This window comes from Cricetulus griseus, assembly GCF_003668045.3.
Source record: "Cricetulus griseus strain 17A/GY chromosome 1 unlocalized genomic scaffold, alternate assembly CriGri-PICRH-1.0 chr1_0, whole genome shotgun sequence".
NCBI lineage: Eukaryota > Metazoa > Chordata > Mammalia > Rodentia > Cricetidae > Cricetulus > Cricetulus griseus.
The window spans coordinates 222,214,382-222,237,004 of NW_023276806.1; the positions used below are offsets into that span (position 1 = coordinate 222,214,382).

At 40.9% G+C, this 22,623-nt stretch overlaps 2 protein-coding genes and 1 pseudogene across 6 annotated transcripts in view; all 3 read left to right on the top strand.

Annotated features, from left to right (window-relative positions):
* The window catches only part of Krit1 (KRIT1 ankyrin repeat containing), a 32,485-nt gene extending 27,006 nt beyond the window's left edge, over positions 1-5,479 (top strand). For all 5 annotated transcript variants that reach the window (XM_027389815.2, XM_027389817.2, XM_027389816.2 and 2 more), the window contains 2 exons: positions 683-799; positions 4,910-5,479. In XM_027389815.2, the coding sequence (XP_027245616.1) occupies positions 683-799; positions 4,910-4,978 (186 nt within the window). In that variant the 3' untranslated portion in view covers positions 4,979-5,479. The remainder of the gene's footprint in view (positions 1-682; positions 800-4,909) is intronic.
* Positions 5,480-5,598: 119 nt separating this feature from the next.
* Positions 5,599-6,839, top strand: LOC100762485 (annotated as a pseudogene).
* A 7,497-nt stretch (positions 6,840-14,336) lies between these two features.
* The window catches only part of Lrrd1 (leucine rich repeats and death domain containing 1), a 21,088-nt gene continuing 12,801 nt past the window's right edge, over positions 14,337-22,623 (top strand). The window contains exon 1 of the mRNA XM_027389814.2: positions 14,337-16,312. Coding sequence (XP_027245615.1) covers positions 14,408-16,312 — 1,905 coding nt within the window. The 5' untranslated portion in view covers positions 14,337-14,407. The remainder of the gene's footprint in view (positions 16,313-22,623) is intronic.

Consider the following 22,623-nt stretch of genomic DNA (forward strand, 5'->3'; position numbering starts at 1 on the left):
CTAACATTGTTTCTTAAGTAGATCTATTGAATTTAGGAAGAATATATTCCTAATGTTTGTTTTTCTTATTTTCTTATTTCTACAATAAATATTAACACATCAGTGTACTTACTTTCAGTGGAATAAAATATCTGAAGTCACCTGTTAATCCAACTGTATAAATTTCAGATTTAAAAGTACTATTCATAAAAAATACTGAACACATTAAGGAAGCTGCTTTTAACCTATGTGAAGTAAAAGCTTACCCTATGTGTGCAAAGTCACTGAGACTGGGCATCTATGGAAATGTTTGTTAGTCTGATACAAACACTATTATTGTTCATTGTATCCCTGGAGTCTACCATCTGGGTTCTGTGCTTCACACTGTGTGACATGCTATAGTGTGGGTGCTATAAAGCGACTTTAAAAATAATACTCAAAGTGATTACATTTAATGACCAGATAATCATAAACTCTAAGCAAAGATAAATGTTGCGTTTCTTGTTTAGGCTGTTTGTCAGGTGTTTTGAGACAGGATCCCATGTAGCTGGTCTCCAACTGACTGTTACCAAGGATAGCCCTGAATTTCTGTTCTTCGGCTTCCTCCTCCCAAATACTGGGATTTATATGTGTGCACCACCATGACTGACCAAATGTTACTCTTAGCTCTATTTTAGCTTAACAGTTTCTAATTCTATTGCAGGCTTTACTCATCAGTCTTAAGTATTGTTGCTTTACGTGGCAGCTGGGAGATGCTGGGACTTGTTTTCAAATCCATAGTATGGAAAATAAAATGAGCTTTATAGTGCACACAAAACAGGCAAGTACTGATAAATTAGTTTGGACTTGTGATAATAAACTATCATTTCACTAAAGTTCTTTTTTTTCTGAATTGTTAATTTATTTATTTAACTTCTCCAGAAACCTTTATTATTAGAAGAAATACAGTATTTAAGACCAAGAAATAATGGAATTCCTTTCTTAACTAAAGGAGCCAGAAACTTGGCAGATTAATTTATTTCTGTTTTAGAGCAGTTAAATGCTTCTTTATTCCATTTATTTTTCTTAACTCCGATTAGTTATCCCCTATCTGTTTTTAAAGTTCTAGCTTTTCTTGACTAGTATTCTATCTGAACCAGTCACTGTATTCAGTGAGGCATTTCTTAATTATCTTGAGAAGCCTAAGGAAATTCTTCCTCTATACACAATTTCTTTTTAAAATATGTTTTTAATTGAAGTAGAATTACATCACTTCCTCTTCCCTTTCCTTCCCCCACCCTCTACCAGGTACCCTCCCTCCAACCTCTCCCACTCCCTCCCCTCTTTTACTTTTATTATTATTGTTGCATATATGTGTGCATACACATGAACACGTGTACACAGACAGAAATTCAACCTGCTGGGGCCATTTTTGTTTGTATGTTTATGGTTTCTGGGCTAACCACTCTGCATTGAATTCCCAAAAAGGGGGCTCAATCCTTGGAGAGGCTAATTCTTCTCCCAGCAGAAATTTTAGGGACCCTCTAAAATTTCTCCCTCCCATAGTAACACATCCATCAATATTGCCATAGTTCGGGTCTTACCTACGAAACTATTTCTAGTGGGTTTTAAGAGTCTGATATTGTGGCTCTTTATTCTGGCTCTTAGAATATTTCTACCCCCTCTTCTGCAATGTTCCCTGAGCCGTAGATTTAAGAGCTGGGGTGTAGATGTACTTTGGGGGGTTTCCTATAATCCATTGATCTCTGCTTTGTATCCAGTTATGGTTTTCTAGGATGGTCTGTCTCTCCATGTGCTGTGGGGGAAAAAAAAAAAAGGCTTCTTATGTTTTGTTTTGTCTTTGTTTGTTTTGTTTTTCAAAACAAGGTTTTCTTTGTAGTATGGGCCAGCCTGGAATGTAGACCAGGCTGACCTCAAACTCAGAGATTTACTGAGATTAAAAGCCACTACCCCCAGCCCAGGAGAAAGGCTTCTTTGATGAGGGGTGATAGTTAGACTTATCTGTCGGTGTAAGGGTAAGATTTAGAATGTAGTGAGGAATCATGCTGGTCTAGTAGTAGATTCTTTTCTTTTTTAAAAAATTTATTTAACGTTCCAATCCCAGTTCCCCCTCACTCTTTTCTTCTTGATCCCCCCACCTCCCATCTGCTCCTCAGAGAAGGTAAGGGCTCCTCTAGAAAGTCTGCTAAGTCAGTCCCATCTTCTTGTTGAAGCAGGACTAAGGCATCTCTCCACCCATCCACCCCCACCTGTGTTTAGGCGGTGCAAGGTATCTCTCCATATAGAATGGGCTCCACTAAGTCAGTTTGTGCATTAGTGTTAGATCTTGGACTGCCAGTGGCCTCATATATTGTTCCAGTCACACCATTGTCACCTATATTAAGGGAATGTAATTCGGTCTTATGCAGGTTCCCCATTTGTCAGACCTAAGTCAGTGATCTCTCACTAGCTCAGGTCAGCTGTTTCTGTGGGTTTCACCATCATGGTCTTGACTCCTTTGTTCATATTATCGTTTCTCCCTCACTTTGATTGTACTCCAGGAGTTTGGCCCATTGGTTAGTTGTGGATTTCTGCATCTGCTTCCAGTAGATTTTTTTCTACGGCAAGTGATTTCACTAGCCAGAGGAAGCTGGTTAGGTGTCTAGTACCAGGCATGATTTCCCTCTTGGGCCGTAAGTCTGATTAGATAGTTGTTGATTACTACTGACATGTAAATGCCACCTACCATTCCTTTATGTATATATTGCCAAACACCTGTCGTTGTCATGGCTCCTAGGTATTGCTGCTAGATAAGACTGCTTAATTGCTGCTTTCCCATAGCAGCTTACAAAGTATTTTCTAGAACTGTGAAAGCTAAACCACAGCAAATAGGCTTTCAGGTCAGATCCAGCTCAAGTTATCCAACTCTTTTGTCCTAATGGTGCATTGTCTTCATCAGGAGGGGGCCACCTTCTGCCTCAAGCCAAAGACAACCAGGAGCTACATCAGTAGTCTGTATTGGTTTGCGAGTTACCTGGACTCCCTGTCCAACCTTTCAAAGGAGGTTTCTCATTTCTAGTGTGTGTATACACATACATTTACATGTGTTGTGTATAACTTTAGGTAAATAAAATAATAGGATTCCTTGAGGCTTTATCAAACAACCCATGTTGCCCTCCATCTCTCCTTCTTTGTCTCTTCTGATGAGTTTTGTTTGAACTTTATTTTGTTGGATGTTAGGGTATCAATGCCTGTTGTTTCTTGATCTCATTTGCTTGGAATACTTTTTTCTTTCCTTTTACTTTAAGATAGTGTCTATCTTTAAAGCTGTATGAGTTCTTCTAGACAACACATAGATGGATTTTGTTTCTTAATCCATTTAGTTTGTCTCTGTCTTTTGATTGGTGAGTTGAGCCCATTAATATTTGCAGTTATGATTGAAATGTATAGGTAGATTACAGTCATTTTAATCTTTTTGCTGGCTTATGTTCTTACTTGCAGTTTTTCTTTCTCTTTCTAGGCTCTCTTAGCTGTGCTTATTCCTCTCTTTAGCTCAAAGCACTGCTCCCGATATTCAGTGTTTTGTTGGTGGTGTTGGGTATGAACTTTTTAGGCTGTTTGGATCATGCAAAGTTTTTCTTTCTCCCTCAACTGTGGTGATAGTTTTGATGGTTACTGTAGTTTAATTTTGCTGTTGTGATCTTTTGGAATTTAGAGTGCCTGGTCTAGGCCCTTCTGACTTGCAGAGTTCCTATTGAGAAATCTGGTATTATTCTGGGTTTTCTATATTTGTAACTTGTGGGGTTTTGTTTTTCTCTTGCAGCTTTCAATAGTTTTTCTTTGTTACATATGTTGATATGCCTTTGGATGTTTTTTTTCTGGTCTTGTGTATGTGGTGTTCTGTGTGCTTCTTGTATCTCTTTAGGTGTGTCTTTAGTTTGGGCTAGTTTTCTTCTGTCATCTTGTTAAATATCTGGTTTATGCCATTATTCAATTATTCAATTCATTATTCAATTATTCAATGCCCTAGGACTCTTCTTACTGTTCTATGCCTATACTTCAGAGGTTTTTGTCTTTTGATAGTGTCCCATATTTTATATGTTCTTCTCCTGTGTTTATTAAATCTTTTCATTTTCTTTGTTTATTTAGTCTGTATCCTTTTACGTTCTAGTCCAGGTATCTATCTATCTTCTACTTGATTCATTCTAAGACTTTCATTGTAAGACTTTTCCTGAGTTTTCTAACTGGCATGTTGTGGTTTTCAATTACATCTTCATTTCAGCTTGTGTTCTTATCTGTCTTTCTCTTTACTCAATTTCAGTTTTCAAATTCTGAATTATTTTTATTTCATTCAGCTGTATCTATTTTCTTAGACAGTACTCAACTGTTTATTGGTGTCCTCTTGGAGTTCAATAAAGTATTTCTTCGTATCTTCTTTAAATTCCTTTAATTCTCTGATAAACTTTATTTGTTTTTTTAAATCCTTATGTCCTGAGAGAACACTTCTGTAAAACTGGTGGGGTTTATGGGAGAGATTGTTTTGGCCCATTGAGCTGGTTTTGGGTTTTGGCATTTGACCTGGGTATGTGGACCCCCTGTGTTGGTTGTGTGTCTGATGGCTTTTCTTAGACTGGACCATGTGGCAGATGTGCTATCAGAACCTAGGCCAAGTAAAGCTGGTGGTTGAGCTATATAACTGGCCCAGGGAAAGATGGCTCCCAACCCATGGGGCTGGGGCTAGGCCAGGAAAGGCAGTTCTTAAATGAAATAGTTTCATACCACAGGTCCAAAACTAAGTTTGTGGGTTTGTAGGTATGTCAGATATGCCCAATTCCTTGATATGCTGTCTCTTCCTAATTAAGTGACCCTTCAAATTGGTATGAAAATGCTCACTACTAAGTATATCTTTTTGTGTGTTTCATATTTATTGTTAACATGTTTTATTTTGTAGGCTGGTCTCGTGGTAAAGCTGCTAATGAAATTAAATGGACAACTAATGCCCTCTGAAAGAAATTCATGAAAAGAAAATAGCTGGTACTCAAGCCACCACATTTTGTAATGCAAGAGTTTTTTCAATGGAAGATTTCTTAAAGTATGACTTAACAAGGTGTATAGTCTCTTGTAGTATATATGTATATGCTGTTACATACACTGTACAGAATCTGTACTCCTGTTTGGTGTGTAATATACCACTTAGCTTTGTATGATAGGTCATAAACTTCTAATTTTTGAGAGAACCACATAAAAATAAACAGTCTGTATTATATTAGACAAAATAGTAAGCTTTATAAAAAGTTATTTTTGGTAAATAGTAAAGAATTAGTGTGGAATGTGATGAAATTAAAATATAGCTTTGATATAATTTTATGTGTTACTTCAACATATACTGAAAATCAACATGATTTGAATAAATAAAATGTATTTTGTACTTGGATCTCTTACTTAAAGCATTTCTTCTGTAGTCTATGAACATGTCTCAAAATGTTTTAAAATCTGCATTAAAGGTATATCTAGCACAAGACAGTTTTCCTCCTGGTGTTCTTGCTGAGTTCCTTGCATTGGTCTAGGGTGTTTTAACACTGATGATTCCAGACAGTGGGCTGGGAATCATTTTTAAATTTCAAATCTCAGAACTAATAAGGACTTTATATTGAGAAACTCGACTATGGGCTGCCATGCAAGCACACATGTGTACTTATTCAATGTAACAGTTTCTATTGGACAATCAATTTGTTGATCAGAAGTTCCACCGAGCTACCTTACAGCCAGGAGAGATACAAGGAAATTGTGGAGGAAGTCAGCACCTACATTAAGAAAATTGGCTACAACCCTGACACAGTAGCATTTGTGCCAATTTCTGGTTGGAATGGTGACAGCATGCTGGAGCCTAGGGCTGATATGCCTTGGTTCAAGGGATGGAAAGTCACCCATAAAGATGGCAGTGCCAGTGGTACCACACTGCTGGAAGCTTTGGATTGTATCCTGCCACCAACTCGTCCCACTGACAAGCCATTCGACTGCCCCTCCAGGATGTCTATAAAATTGGTGGTATTAGGACTGTTCCTGTGGGCCGAGTAGAGACTTGTGTTTTAAAACCTGGAATGGTGGTTAATTTGCTCCAGTCAATGTTTCAACAGAAGTAAAGTCTGTTGAAATGCACCATGAAGCTTTGAGTGAAGCTCTTCCTGGAGACAATGTGGGCTTCAGTGTAAAGAACGTGTCTGTCAAAGATGTCAGACGTGGCAACGTTGCTGGTGACAGCAAAAATGACCCACCAATGGAAGCAGCTGGCTTCACTGCTCAGGTGATTATCCTGAACCATCCAGGCCAAATTAGTGCTGGTTATGCTCCTGTACTGGATTGTCACACAGCTCACATAGCATGTAAGTTTGCTGAACTTAAGGAGAAGAGTGATCAACATTCTGTTAAGAAGCTGGAAGATGGCCCTAAATTTTTGAAATCTGGGATGCAGCCACCGTTGATATGGTTTCTGGCAAGCCCATGTGTGTTGAGAGCTTCTCTGACTATCCTCCACTGGGTCGTTTTGCTGTTCGTGACATGCTGTGGGTGTCATCAAAGCTGTGGACAAGAAGGCTGCTGGAGCGGGCAAAGTCACCAAGTCGGCCCAGAAAGCTCAGAAGGCTAAATGAATATTACCCCTAACACCTGCCACCCCAGTGTTAATCAGTGGTGGAAGAACGGTCTCAGAACTGTTTGTCTCAATTGGCCATTTAAGTTTAATAGTGAAAGACTGGTTAATGATAACAATGCATCGGAAAACCTTCAGGAGGAAAGGAGAATGTTTTGTGAACCATTTTTGTGTGTGTGGCAGTTTTAAGTTATTAGTTTTCAAAATCAGTACTTTTTAATGGAAATAACTTGGCCAAAAATCTGTCACAGAATTTTGAGACCCATTAAAATACAAGTTTAATGAGGAAAAAAAAAAAAACGTTTCTAGATTCAGTAGTAAACTTGTTAAACGTATTCCATATTTTTGTGTCTTGACTTAATGCCTCATTTGTATTGCTTTTGCATTGTAGGAGGCAATGCCACATGTCTAATTGTTTCATTTAGGGGAGTATTAGTGTCACAAACGAGCAGTAAATGTGATTAATGTGCTCTTCAATATGCTAGGTACTGTAGTCTCCCCAACCAAGTAGAGCAGTGTATTCCAGTTTCAGAGATGTATTGGTCATAAAGTTGTCCTACAGGTTGCAAACAATTTTGTTATGTTATTTTCTACTCTTCACATTAACTCCTTAATCTAAATGACACTGTGTAAGCCTTATTAAGATTATGTAGTTACGTGAGGGTCACGAGAAAGTTCTGTGCTAGGTACTTTTGATTCTGTATAAACAGTTCCCTGGTCGTTTCATCTATTTTATACCCTACTGATTACAAGTATGCGCTTGGATCTCAGAACTAAAACTTGAGCATCAATCTCTCTGAATTCTAGTTCTTAATTCTATGGTCCTGTTACTATAGTTCCACTTACACAGCCTCTAAGCAATTTTATTTCATCATACCTGGAGGCAGAATTTGTTTCCTCTTTCCTATACTCTTCCACTGTTATTTGGTTAATGGCATTGTCAGATTACATCCATTTACATAGGCTTGAAGTCTTGACGTAGCCTTTAACTTCTTCTCTTTTCTCCTTCCTTACTGTATACATCTTGTTGATAGCATGCAGTCCAGTGTCTCATGAGTCCTTTCCCATTCTCTTCCTGGTCGTACTGCAGCCACCACAGTTGAAGTCCTTGCCATTGTTTCCTTAGCTAATAGCGTGATACAGGCTCTACACTGCCTCTCTGCCACACTAATGCCAAACTTACCAATTTGGTCACTGTATTAGTACTAATACAGTTCCTGGTTTGTCTGTTAGTAAAGGTTCTCTGGAACAAAACGAGCATACAAAGGGATTTATAGATTAGCTTACACAGTAAGATGGGATAGTCAAACAGTGGCTGTGAGCATATGGACAGGCTGAAAACCTAGTAGCTGCTTAGTCTGTGAAGATGGGTCCCTCAGCAGCCCTAAACTATGGAAGAGGGTCTTCTCAGCTTAGTTAGCCTTCCTGTTGATGCCCTCACTAGCCCATGCAGCAGAATTTCTCATTCGATTTATAATCAAATTGCAAATTCCATAATATTGAACACAATCCTTTTTTAAAGAAATCAGTTATTCTTTCACAGTTCCAATGTATTCAATACATGATGCTTACTCTTACCACCACCGCCCTTATCTCTCTCCTTTCAGTTTCCCTCCTTCCTACAGATCCCTTTCCCATATTCATGGAATTTTGTTCTGTAATGCACTGAGTTTAATCACGACTGCCTGTGAACATGGGCTCACCAATGGGTTTACAGCTGAGGCTAATGACTCCCCTTTCCCTAGAATCCTTCACTATCCAATAAATAATTCAGTGGGGACAGAGTAGGCTCCTGCCTTCTTCTCCAATCCGTAACTGGCTGTGGAAAGATCTAATCTTATGTGGGCAGCCAGAGCTCCTGTAAGGTCATGGTTGCAGTGCGGTTCCATCCATGCCCATCGTGTTTTGCTACCATTGTCTGTATCATCCAGCTTTTACATTATCTCTGCCTCCTCTGTGGTATTCCCTGAGCCTTAAAGGTGCTAGAATAAATGTTCTATTTAGGGCTGCGTACTCAGTTGCCCCCTTTTTCAGCACCATCGGCAGCTAAGAATCTTTGCAGCCAAGAATCTTTGCATTCATTACTGTTTATTGTGAAGAGAATCTTCTCTAAGCTCGAGAGTGGTAATTGTCTTCGTATTCTAGTTTATTTCTCTGTTGTGAGAAAACCCTGACCAAAAGCAATCTGGGGAGAAGGGAATTTGTTTCACCTTGCAGGAACCTGGCAGCAGGAACTGAAGCATAGACCACATAAGAATGCTGCTTACTGGCTTGCTCATCTAAATTTATTATATATAACCCACCTGCCTAAGGATGATGCTATCTCCACAGTGAGATGGGCATGCATGCTCTCGGAGCAGGCCTTCAGTCCAGCCAGAATGGTTTATTGCAGCATTAACAGTCATTGCCGCTAGTGGATTGGCATTGTAGTTCATAGGGTTCACAGCTGGAAATGTCCATTGATACTTTCCTCCCTCTGCAGCCTATATGGAACATGATATCATTATGAAAGCAAACCAGCAAGAAGGAAGCATCCAGCTCGGTTTCTCCCTGTCTTGCAATCAAGGCGTGTTGTGTTCATTAATAGGATCTTACCATCGAGTTCTGGTAGACACTCAAGAAGTATGGCAAGAGCCTGTATTTGGGGGCCTTTGGGAATATTTTGAGGGGTCTAATCATCAGAGATGCTTATCTCATGGAGATACAGACCTCTTTTAGCAAGGCCATGAGGAATATTGTCACCAGAGATGCACATCTCATTAACCTTATCTGCAAGATGATAAGAAATATCACCCTCTGAATGTGTCAGCTGTCCCCATTGCAAACTTCTAGTGTGAAGAGCACTTTCCCTCACATTGCAGCTTGGGGATTCTTACCACAGCACTACAGTGTATTAATCATTTACATTTTCCCCTATTTATTGGTATATTGGATGACTGCCCCCAACAATGTGTGATTCTGGCAAGAAAGTAATCACAATCAATACCCTTACTCTCAGCCAGGTCTTTGGATAAACTTATTAGTTTGCCACTCCCCCGCCCCCCTTCACCCCCCCACCCCCGCCCAGCAGTTATCTTCTTTGGCAGTGTTAGAGTCCAGACAAAGAGACCTCTATTGAGAAATTCACCGATGCCCAAGGACAAGAATTAGGGTATGTTTAAAATTTTTGAGCCATAGCTCTCGAAGAGATAGGGATCAAGATTGTCCTGGATTCACTCTGCCGGCAGATAGGGAAGTGCTGTCCACGCTAACCTCACTTTAACCTTAAAGCAACTCCTTAAAGATGATTCTTGTCATGCTTGTGATTTTCACTGATTATAACCTTTAGTTTATCTATTTAAACAAATAACAAAGCACACGTATCCCCCTCTTAGGTTTCCCCAATGACTTAGCCCCACTTTCCCTTAATTAACCTCTCCTTGGCTTTTAGGAAGTTCTTGGAAGCTTAAACCACTCCCACCTTGAGCCATAGAGAAGGCCAATGGTTACTGCTTTGTGTAAAACTTTTATCTATTTCTATGACCCTAATCAGCAATGCTAGAGCCAGAGCATTGCTGATTGTAAGTGGCTATTAGTGGGAAACTTTTACAGCTCAGCAGAACAAGAGGAGAAAAGAGACTTGGGAAGAGAGGACTAGAGAAATAGTAGCTGGAGGGAAAAGCTGGCAGAAACTAGCCAAAATGTAAAAGATAAGAATGTAAGAAAAATAGGAAAATGAAGACGAGGAGGAAAAGGAAAGAATGAAACAACTGGAATTAGAGCTAAGAGATTACAAATAACTTGGACAAAAGAATTAGAATAGAGAACAGTAAAGAGAGAACAATAAGGAACACATGTATAGAATGAACGTGTCGTGAGAAGATTCTTTTTCTATAGCCCTCAGACTTAGATCCTACACTCATGGTGGTGCCTCGTTTTGAACCCTGAGCGGAGGCTTTTGAGGCAAGTGCCTTCAAAGTTTTTGATACTACCCCCATTTTCTCTATGGGTTTTTATCAAGGATCCATTTTCACCGTGAACTGTATTTAATCATAACTGCCCAAATGTCCTTCAGTTGGTGAGTGAATAAACTTAGATACATCCATTCAATAGAATACTATTTAAAAAGGACTAAACAATCGGACAACATGGATGAAGTTCTGATGTGCTGACTGAACAAGTCAGACTCAGACAGCATTCCTTTTAGGGAACATTCTGGGAAAGGTAAAACTAGAGGCCAGAAAGCCTGGCAGTTACTAGACATTAAGGATGGGTGTGGGAAAACATGGGATCATAAAGTGTGATGGATTTGTGGGAAAGGGAAGACTGTTCTGATGGTTGAAATGGTATCTGTCAAAATTCAGATTGGATCATGGAGAACCTAACTATATATAAATTTAAAGCACATTTTTTTTAATAGCAGAATTTTTTTGTACAAGTTAGAAAACTTTTAAAATAAAATACAGCTTTAGTGGAAATGTGTATATGCTCAGATTCCACTTAGTGTTTAGTGAAAGAAAATGATTTTAAGTTATGTGCTGTCCCACCCCCACCGCTCAGCTCTGGTCACTAGAGGCAGGTTGCAAGACCTCCCAAGGCGAGGAGAGTCAAGCAGCAAACCTCCACACAATGTCAGAGGTGGTCGCTGGGGAGCTGAATGACAGCAGGCCCCACCCAGCTGGTACCCCCAGGCGACCACAGCCAGCTCACAAACGCTGCCAGAGGGAGGCAGAACACACTGAGCCTGCGCTGCCTCAGTCGCCACAATCTGAGACATTCGTTGCGAGCACGTGAGCGCCCCTTGCCAACCTCAGTGCACCCCGGGCGAGGCCCCGCGGGACTGACGTGTCTACCCACTCCAAGGCCAGGTTCAGTTCCTGGCTCCCTGTCCGGCAGCCCCCGCAGCCCCCGCAGCCCTGAGCAGCCCCCGCAGCCCCCGCAGCCCTGAGCAGCCTCCTCCCTTCACACTCACAGTGTGCGGTGTCCAGTGTTTGCGTTCTGTGCCAAGGCTGCTTTAGCCACCACTCTGTTCTTCTTCCCACACCGGTGGAAGCGATTTGTTTGTGTCACTTTAAGTGAACAAGCCCTGTGGTTTCCTAATGTCCACATCTTTCAGATAGGTAACAAATTACTTTGTATCTTTAACTTTACTAATACTTGTTCAGTTTGGATTTGTTTTTGCTTATCTCATTGGCCATGTGTTTTTAAATAGGACTTAATGCTCAGGAGAACAGAGATTTTCTCAAACACATTTTTAGCATTTTATTTAGCTGTATATTTCAGCTTTTACATTTGTGGGGGAAGAGTTCATGTGCAGAGAGGGAGGCAAGCACACAGAGGGAGGAGGACACACATGTGGAGGTCACAGGACAAGTTACAGAAGCCGTCCTTGACCTCCTCCTCCTGCCAGGCATTGAACTCAGGTTGTCAGGCCTGGCAGCAAACACCTTTACCAGCCAAGCCTTGTCACTGGGTAATGAAGGCAACTGCTTCAAACTGATTACTTTGCAGTCATTAAAAAAAAAAAAATGTGTATTTTAGGTACTTGTTTTCAAACAACCAAGTTCACTACCATAATGTTAACAGTCTACACTACTCAATAAGGTAGTCACTAGCCACATGTGGCTATTGAACACCTGAAATATGGCTGTGACTAAGGAGCTGACTTGTAATTTTACTTAGTTTGCATTGGAGAAGTTCCATGTAGCTAGTGTTTTCCTTATTGGAAAACAATACCATACATTAAGCTCTCAGTGTGATCCCTATTCCCTGGGAAAAAAATCATGAGAGACATTATCAATTTTGACCTCTAAGAAGCCAGAGAAGATGTCTTTTTTCTTCTCCAATACCTGATTTTCTGTGGGGTGGCCTGGCCCTCTATACCAGTGGTTCTCAACCTGTAGATAGAGATCACTTTGGGGTGTTGCCTAAGACCCCCAAAAGATATATTCATCACGATTCATAGCAAAATTACAGTTGAAGGAGCACTCGGCTGTCAAAGGCTAGGATGGCAGAGCTCATAGGTTCACACCAACCTGGGCTACAGAGAAAGCTAGTCTCAAGATGAAACCACAGATCTTCACATTATAATTAAATCACAAGGAAGAGTAGCTTATGCATAAATACAGCCAAGCACTGGGGAGTAACACCACCATACACCTGTCTTCCTGAACTCCTGGCCTTCAACCCCATGTGGTCAACTCTAACTGAAATCCAAGCAAGACATTTTGTGAAATGACACACTGATTTCAAAATCCATGTGAGAATGTTTAAAAGAAAAACTGCAGTGAGGAGACTTGCCCCATCAGATAGCAAGATTTATTGGAAAGTTATAATAATGAAAGTTCTCCATACCCCAATATTAGGCCACTCCAATGACATTAGTAATCTGAATAAAATTGAATGAATTAAAGGTATAGGTTTAATGAGTAAAATGCTCCCAAACGATTTTTTGGCCCCCAAAGAGGGCCAAAGGTGGGAGAGAGATCAGTAAAAGGAATGGGTAAGAAGGAGAAAGAGCATGAACAAGATCAAAGTCTGTGGAGTTGGGGTGTAGCTCACTCAGTAGAGTGGCTTGCCTAGCGTGCACCAAGTCCCTGGGGTCAATCCCTAGCACCAAACAAGTCAGACGTGGTAGCTCATGCCTGTGATCCAAGCACTCAGGAGTCGGAGGCAGGAGGGTAAGACGGGCAAGGGTATTCTCAGCTACATACTTCAAGGACTGCCTAGGGCACATGAGACTCTATCTCAAAAAAGAACAAATACGTGACAATGCTGGAATAAAACCCACTAATATGTATGCTAGCCTAATATATAATTTAAACTCTGTCTCCCCAAAAAGCTGGGCGTGATGACACATGACTTTAATCTCAGTACTCAAGAGGCAGAAGCAGGCAGATGTCTATAAGTTTGAGGTCAGCCTCGTCTACATAGTGTGTTCCAGACCAGCCAGGGCTGCATAGTGAGCCTCAGCGTCAGGGAGAGAGAGAGAGAGAGCAGGGTGGGAGAGGGAGGGAGATACCTCAGTGCTATGTTAAACATTAGGCTAGTCACTCACTCTTTAATTCTAATCAGTCCCAGAGGAAAAATTTCAAGACAGGCTTTCACTGTGTGTGTTGCCTAGTAGGTGTGGCCTAAATCTGGGTATTGGGAGATGACACTATTGGGCAGGAGCAGTACTGGGGGTTCAGAGAAAGGGGAAAAAAGCAGGGAGTGCCACCAGGTTCTGCTTAGTCCAATGGGAGTGGGGACAGAGAGGGAAGGGAGACCACAGCAGAAGGCATGTTACAGAACTAGGGATGCAAATGGGAACTGAATTTAGAGAAGAGGACGGAGAGGTGAAGTCTGGAGTTAGCCTACCTGTTTCCCTGGTCAGAGTGGCCTTGGGTTCCCAGGGAGTGCCTGCCAGAGTTGGGAGTGGAGGTAAAACAATGAGTGCGAGGGGAGAACTTAGTTGGGGACGATCTGTGAGGTGCACTGGAGATGGGAGCAGGAAGGTGGTCTCAGCTGGTGGTCTCAGCTGGTGGTCTCAGCTGGTGGTCTCAGCTGGTGGTCTCAGCTGGTGGTCTCAGCTGGTGGTCTCAGCTGGTGGTCTCAGCTGGTGGTCTGCAGAACAGCCAGGGATGAACCCAGGGGATTGGATTTGGAGAGCTCTGCTCAGGGAGGGGTGAAGACAAGCAGTTAGCCTCCCGTGTGGAATTTCACATCTTTATTACACGTATTTTAATATCAACATTTGTCTTGTAGGTTCAAAGGAAAAAAGAACACACAAAAAAGTAGAGTTACAGTCTTGAGTTGGTAGAAGAGCGACTGGTAAATAAGATGTTCGAAGATGAGAATAGCTGGGAGCCGGGAGGAGTCGCTAGATCTGAGTCACTGGAAGACGAGGCTGGATTAATTGAAGACATCTCAGACTCCTTCAATGATGTATCTTCTTACTCGGAAAGGAGAGATTCGAATCAGGTTTACGAAGCAAATCCTTCAAAGCGCACAGAACCATCAGCAGCTTCCTCTACAAGTCTGCTTAACAGGAATGAAGAGAAGAAAAACATTCCGATTTCTGAGGCCAACATAGCAGATGTCATCCCACTGTCGAAACTAGAAACGCCCGGGACCTCCATTTCATCAGAGACAAAGGAAACTGAAGACTATCAAAAAGTCAGAGTCCCATCTGGGGAGAAAGTTAGTCCACAAGGCTCTAAAGAAAGTCAGAAAGAATTTGACTTAGAGGAAGATAACTTTACAGTTAATCTTGAGGCCAGGGGTTTACAAGAATTCCCTAGGGATGTTTTCAAAGCCAAATATGTAAAATATCTATATTTAGATAAGAATCAAATAAAAACTTTCAAAGTAGCAGACCCAGGGGATCTGCTAGGACTTGAAATTCTGTCCCTGCAAGAAAATGGATTGTCATCCATTCCCTTGGAAATTCATTTGCTTACCAATTTAAGGATTCTAAATGCCAGTTACAACCAGATATCATGCATACCAAAAGAATTATTACAACTTGAGAATATGAGACAACTCTTTTTAAATAGTAATTGTATTGAGAATTTACCTTCTGACTTGGAAAGTCTTATAAATTTGGAAACTTTAAGTCTGGGCAAAAATATGTTAACAAATGTACCAGAGTCTTTGTCTAGTTTGAAAAACTTGCAAGTTCTTAATCTGGAATATAATCAATTAACAATATTTTCTAAATCCCTATGCTTTCTTCCAAAATTAATTTCACTAAACCTTACTGGAAACATGATAGGCAGTTTGCCAAAAGAAATTAGGGAACTGAAAAACTTAGAAAACCTTTTAATGGATCATAATAAACTTACTTTCTTGTCTGTGGAAATTTTTCAGTTGCCCAAAATAAAAGAGCTTCAGCTAGCTGACAATAAATTGGAAGCTATCTCACCGAAAATAGAGAATTTCAGAGAACTCAGAATTCTTAACCTTGATAAAAACTTACTAAAAAAGATACCCAAGAAACTTTCTCGCTGTGTGAAGTTGGAATGTCTTAGTCTTAGTGATAATAGCATAGAAGAGCTTCCTAGGAAAATCCATAGGCTTAAAAATTTGAAACAACTCCATGTAAGCAGAAATAAAATGATAAAAATGGCTGAAGAAATCTCCCATCTCAGTAATATAATCAGTCTGGAGTTTTCAGGCAATCAAATCACACATATTCCAATTGAAATAAAGAACTGCAGAAAAATAACCAGAGTTGAATTGAATTATAATAATATAATGTATTTCCCAGTGGGACTGTGTGCTTTACCATCACTTGACTACTTGAGTTTTAATGGAAATTATATTTCAGAAATCCCTATGGATGTATCTTTCAGTAAGCAACTGCTACATTTAGAGTTGAATACAAACAAACTCCCCGTGCTTTCAGAACACTTATGTTCTCTCACGAATCTTGAATACCTGGACGTTGGCCAAAACCAAATAAAAACAATCCCGTCCTGCATCTCTACTATGGTGTCGCTCCGTGTGCTCATTGTGTCTGGTAATAAGTTTGAAACTTTCCCAAAGGAACTGTGTGCTTTACACAACTTGCAAGTACTTGATATTTCAGAAAATCAGTTACAGAAGCTACCTTCAGATATAACTAAACTAAAAGGTATCCAGAAATTAAACTTGTCAAGCAATCGGTTCTCCTATTTTCCTGTTGAACTGTGCCAACTGCAAACACTGGAGGAGCTGAATTTAAGTCAGGCAAATGGGAAAAAGGTAAGAGAGTGCTCTTTCGGGGGTGAAGGGGGTGGAGGGGGTGGAGGGGGTGGAGGGGGAAGATTAGAGGGATCTCAACCTGAGGCGCATTGTACCTGTGTCCTGGATAGTTTTGTGTGCACTTGGCACAAGCTGGAGTCATCAGAGAGAAGGGAACCTCAATTGAGAAAACGCCTCCATAAGATCCAGCTGTAAGGCATTTTCTTAATTAGTGAGCAAAGTGACTGTGGGTGGCACCATCCCTGGGCTGGTGGTTCCGAGTTCCCTAAGGGTGGCAGGCTGAGTAAGCCAGGGGAGCAAACCAGTAAGCAGCACTCTCCATGGCCTCTGCATCAGCTCCTGCCTCCAGGTTCCTGCCCTGCTTGAGTTCCAGTCCTCACTGCTTTTGATGATGAACTGTGATGAGAAACTGCGAGTGAAGCCAACCTTTTCTCTCCAAGTTGCTTTTGGTCATGGTGTTTCATCACATCAATGGTAACCCTGACTAAGACAACATGCAAGAATATATATATTATATAAAATACATATATACACGTATATATGTATTTTAGCCAGATGAAATGGTCTATGTTTGGCAACATGGCTTAGAGACGCACCTCTCTACCCAAAAGCTTTACAGGACATTCCATTCCATTGCAATGGGAAACAAAGCAGATGATGTTGTAGATTTTTTACTTTCCATTTAGTTCACGGGATGATTTTTTAAATTGGATGTATGTCATATATGTCTGCATTTCTGTACTTGGATGCTGGTGGGTTCACTTGGGTGCATACATGCACGTGGGTGCACCTGAGTGCATATAGAAGCCAAAGGTATCTTCTTTAGTTTTGCTCCGTTGTTTTGTTTGTTTGTTTGTTTGTTTGTTTGTTTTTGCTTCTGCTTTTTTAAACAAAGTCTCAGTGTGAAGCCCTGGCAGCCCTGGAACTTGCTGTGAGACCGGGTTGGCCTTGAATTGACAGAGAGCAATCTGTTTTGTTTCTTCTTTGATTGCAGGGATTAAATGTGTCACCATGCCCATGGCTGCCATCTACCTCCCTTTTTGAGACAGTCTCTCACTGAACTGGATTGGAGCTCATGGACTGGCTAGACTAGTTGTACAATAAATGTGTCTCAACTCATCCCCTCTGCACTGGGGTTATATGCATGGTCCCAATTTTCCACTGTGTGCTATGGATTCAAACTCAGATCCTCATGTTGGCAGGCACTTTCTTGACCTAGTCATCTGCTGAACCCCTATTGTAAGAAGTTTTAAAGTTTTGTGTATCTTATAAACACGTTGTTGAGCTGCGGGCATGGTTCAGTGTTAGCGCTTGGCCAACTCATGCATGGCTCTGGGTTTGATTCCCACTATCAGCAATGCATTGCTGAAAATCCAGAAAACTGAGGTGATACCACATGTATATCATAATAAAACTCATACTGTTTTAATGTAATTTTAGTTTCTTTTTCTTATATAGGTTTATAAGCAGTTATAAAAAAGACTAGAAATTCAATTTAAAATTTTATCCTACATAAGCATTTCTCCTTCCCAATAACTTATAGTAAACACATGATTTATTTATTTATTTATTTTGATGCAAACAGCATGAGGCTTTATTGTTGTTTAACGAGCTAACCCCATGTTAACTCGAGTCTTTCAACCACCCGCCATGGCGGATGGCTAGAAAGACAGCTTGAACCGGCTGCAGAGAAGATCTTATAGGGTAGCGTAAGGGGAGTGTCTAGGGGTACGCACAGGCTCAGGATTGGTGTGCCTCCAGGCTTGGAGGGTTTGCCCTGTGTTGATTGGCCAACTGGTTGTTATGGCCCATAGGCCCTCCCAGGGTGGTTGCTATGCTCTGTGCGTCATTGCTGTGCACTTGTCCGTAAAGCACACCCAGGGTCGTAAAGCATAGCACCACCAGCTAACTTCTGATTGGTTCCTTGCCACGAGACAGGCATCTGACATCTAGTGATCAAAGCAACATCAGAAAAGCACGTGTTACTGTCATGGCTGCTGAAAAATTCCAATCATGGAATTGCTGTCTCTCTAGCGCCCCCATCAGGGAGTGAGAGATACTGGCATCCCCATGTAAGAGAGTCCCTTCTGACTTAGCATTTTAACCAGGGAAAATGGAGGACGAATTCTTTCCCATGCTACTTCCTGCTGACTTTGGGACGAAGTTAGGGACCCCAGAAGGTTGAAATGCTAGTCAAAAGCAAAAAAGGAATTTAGGCAATGGGGAATCCACCAGGGGCTGTTGGCAGACTCTGTTGCAGAGACAGGGGGTGTCCACATCAGCTGGACTGGTTCACATTCACAGCAAGTCCAGGGCTCGCAGTCTACTTAGAACAGCCTGTAGTCAGCAACTGATACTCAGATGTCTGCCAGAAGCAGAAGCCTGTTTAAGACATGTTTAAACTAGGAACAGAGGTTAAAACTTATTTACTGAAGTCCACAGTGCAGAAAAAGCAGATATTTGGATATCTGTTCAAACAGCAGGAACATATTTATAATTTTGAGTCCTAGCAAAAATACAGATTTAGGCTAGAAGCATGTACGTTTTTCTTCTGTCCAGAGAGCCAGGTATGGATTGGACAGAGGTGCCTTTGGCCTGATGAAGAGCCCTTTAAGTTTATACTTAGATGACAACCAAAATAAACTTAAAAACCTTGAACTTGTGACTGAACAGTAGGTAGTCATTACTTTATCAGCTAACATGCTGACTATAGCCTTGTGGATCTGACTGTCTGATGCTGTCAAGCTGACAACCATTAATATTTCAGAGATCTGAGAAGGGTATACTTTATCCGAATCTACTAAAAAGTGACAGAAGCCAGTTAGAAGCCAGTCCATATACAGTTAGCCATACTCAAGTCTCTTCATTACCATTGGAGGCAGGTGTCTCAAAGAACAGCAATCTTTGCCAGGCCTATAAGGTGAGAGGTTTTTTCCTCTCTGTGGAAGAGGGACATGGAAAAGACTGACGTTGTTTTGTCTAGGTAAAGGGGGTGCAATCAATTTTCCAGTGTCCAGCAGCTTTGTCCACAGTCTCAGCCAGGTCCGGGCAGGAGGCAGGTATCACATCTGAGCATCTCGCTCACTGGTCCAGGTGCAGGAACTGAGGTGCCTCATAATCTTCTTTGGAGACTTTGGGTCACTGTCAGGATCTGGCAGTCTGTCTGATATTATAAACTTTAAAGATAATATTTTAAATGTCATATTCTGCAGGTCTCTGAAGCATTAGAGGTCTGTTTTAGTTACTTGCCTTAAGCACACATTAAGCACACAGGTGGCTAGGTAAGGTCTTATTTCTGTAATTAATTTTCAGTCTGACTGTAACTGGTTTTAACTTAGTAAAATATTTGAAACTTAGCAGAGCTGAATTTAAAACTGCATAGAGTTATCTTATAGTCCTTAAACAGTAGCTACATGTACACATTTTACCTGTTTGCTTAAACTTGATTTCTTTCCGAGACAGGGTTTTTCTGTGACTTTGGAGCCTGACCTGGAATTTGCTCTGCCGACCAGGCAGGCCTTGAACTCACAAAGATCCATCTGCCTCTGCCTCCAAGTTCTGGGTTTAAAGGCATGTGCCACCAATGCCCTAAACTTAACTTCTGAAAACATAAATTGTAACATCTTATAATACATTAGCATCTTTTATAAAACAAGAACTTTACATTGTCAGGCTTTGCTTAAAAATAATTCTAAATTGAAGCTCTTTAAGTACAAACATTAATAAAAACAAACATTTAATAAAACTGGTTTTAAAAAGAAGTTTAAATTCCCTTAATGTCTTTCTTTAATATGTAGAAGCATTAACATTTTAAATCTTAATTGAAAAGCTTGTTTCTAAGATGGTACCTCTAATTTCCATGCGGTCATCTTTAGTCAAGATGGCAGTTTAAGTATCTTTTTTCAACTTCAGCAAAATGGCTACCATTCAGCCATGTGACCAGTTTGCCATGCGGCTGGCTACAAAATTTCGGTAACTTGCACCATTTGTTTAGCTACATGCTTGTAACAGAATTTAGGTTATGCCAGGAAACAGAACATTTTAAAACAAATATGTATAAATTACTTGAGAAATAAACAGGACTTTTTAAACAGAATTAGCTTAATATGGTTAAAATTTTAACTTATATTACTATTTTTAAAATTTACTATTTGTAGACATGAGAAACCATAACAAACAGTTTACATTTTTCTCTTTTAACAACCTTTTCTCTGACCTTCTATGACTTGCTTTAACCCTCTATAACTTTCTATATACCTTTGGTTTATTCCTCTGATTTTCTTAGACATTCTTAGACATTTTTTTTTCTTTTTCTGTCTTTATTATTTTAGTCTCCTACATTTTTTTTCTCATTTCTTAGTCAACATAAAAACTCTTATCAAAATCCTTCTTAAGGTTATTTAATAACTTTAAGGCGTTTTTTTAGAACATCTGGATCAGGCCAGATGAGCTCCATGTGCTCAGAGAAGAGACCTGGTGGGGGGGGTGCTGCTGCTGGTAATCCCAGACCCTCTTCCAATGCAGGGGTGGGAAGAAGACCCCCGAGTTTTCCCTGCATACCATGTGTGTGGAGCACAGAGAAGGCCGGGCAGCTAGGCAGATGGCGGCCTTGCAGCCATGTTCCTTCAGAGCAGGGAAACTCCTGCTGCAAGCCAGGACCCATGGCAGGATGGTAGTTGGGGCAGAGACAATCCCACTTCATATGCCTCATAGACCGACAGAGGGGATAGAAAAAGACTCACCTACATCGGCCAGGCTCAGCTGTGAGTGCCGCAGCAATGGTTGGAATTCAGAGTAACAGCCTCAGGGGACTCCTCCGCAGCACACTCTAACCCTAACCTGCAGCACATGGCAGGGAAAGTCCGGTCCCACACCACGTGCTCAGGGCAGCAAGAAAAGACCCCTGACCCATGCATACCATGTGCTTGGTCAGTAGGGACAGAAAGAGATGTTTAACACAGACTAGGGTCCTATTCGGAATTTCATTAGATGGCGAGCCTCATGGAGATCAACTTGATCCAAAACCAAGTCTCCCCTACAGATTTCGGAAGGCTGCCGTCTGAACCTCCACGCTAAACAATTCTTGTAGGCCTACTCACAGATGTCGTTAGAAACCCTAATATAGGACCTTTACAAACTTCATTCCAGAAGATTATTATTTTTTAAAAATGCTTTTTATTTGTGCGAGTGTTTTGCTTCGATATATGTGTGTGTGCAAGCCTCTATAGATCCTATGGAAGCCAGAAGGGGGTGTCAGATCACTTGGAACTAGAGGTAAAGCTGATTGTGAATAGCCATGTGGGTGCTGAGAATAAAACTTGAGTCCTTTCCAAGAACAGCAAGTGCCCTTAACTGCTGAACAATCTCTCCATTCCCACAGGGGACTGATCTTAATGTGTTGTATTTGGCATGATGGTACCTGACCCAACACTCACAAGGCTCAGGTAGGAGGATAGGAAGTTGAACCTGGAATACAGAGTAAGGCTGTTCATAAATGGAGGTAAGGAAGAAAGGAAGGGGGAAAGAAGGAAGAGGAAAGGGGGAGGAAGGAAATTCAGGATCAAAGTAATTGCCAAAAGCACCAGTTAGTCTTTACAACATATTCCAAAAGTCTTTAGATGGAAAAGCATCATAAGAACCCTTCTTTAGAAGAATATCCTTTGTGGTTGAAAGGAGATAGAATACCTAAGGGATTCGCTTATTTAACAGTTGATCAACAACTAACCATTTGAAGATGTGTCAGGTGAGTCACAGACCTTCCCTCGGGCAAAGTGTAAGTTGGTCAGCAGGACTCTTCTTTCAACAGCAGCTCCATCATCACAGAGCTCCCACGTCCTCTAGAAACATGGAGAAAGTATTTAAAGACTATCTAGTCAGGCATGGTGGCTATGTCTTTAATCGAAACATGAAAGGGATGGGGGCAAAAGTAGGTGGCTGTCTATAAGTTTGAGGTCAACCTGGTAACCTGGTATATGTAGTCTGTTCTAGGGCAGCCAGGGCTACATAGAGAGAAATTTTCAAAAATAATGTTTGTTTGATCTTATTCCCATTTCATAAGCTTGGCCCTGAGTCTTGCTTACTTACATATTTCTCTGACATTCTTATCGCTTCTCCATACTGGGCACTTCCTCCCTAGTCATATTTATGTGTGGTGTTTATCCTGCTTTACATAACATAACTTCAATCCTACTCATTCTTGTTTGTGATGTGTGTGTTGTGTTGTATGTGTGTATATGTCTGTTGGATGTGCTGCATGTGTATATATATGTATGTGTATGTGTTGTGTGTGGTGTATGTGTATGGTGTATGTG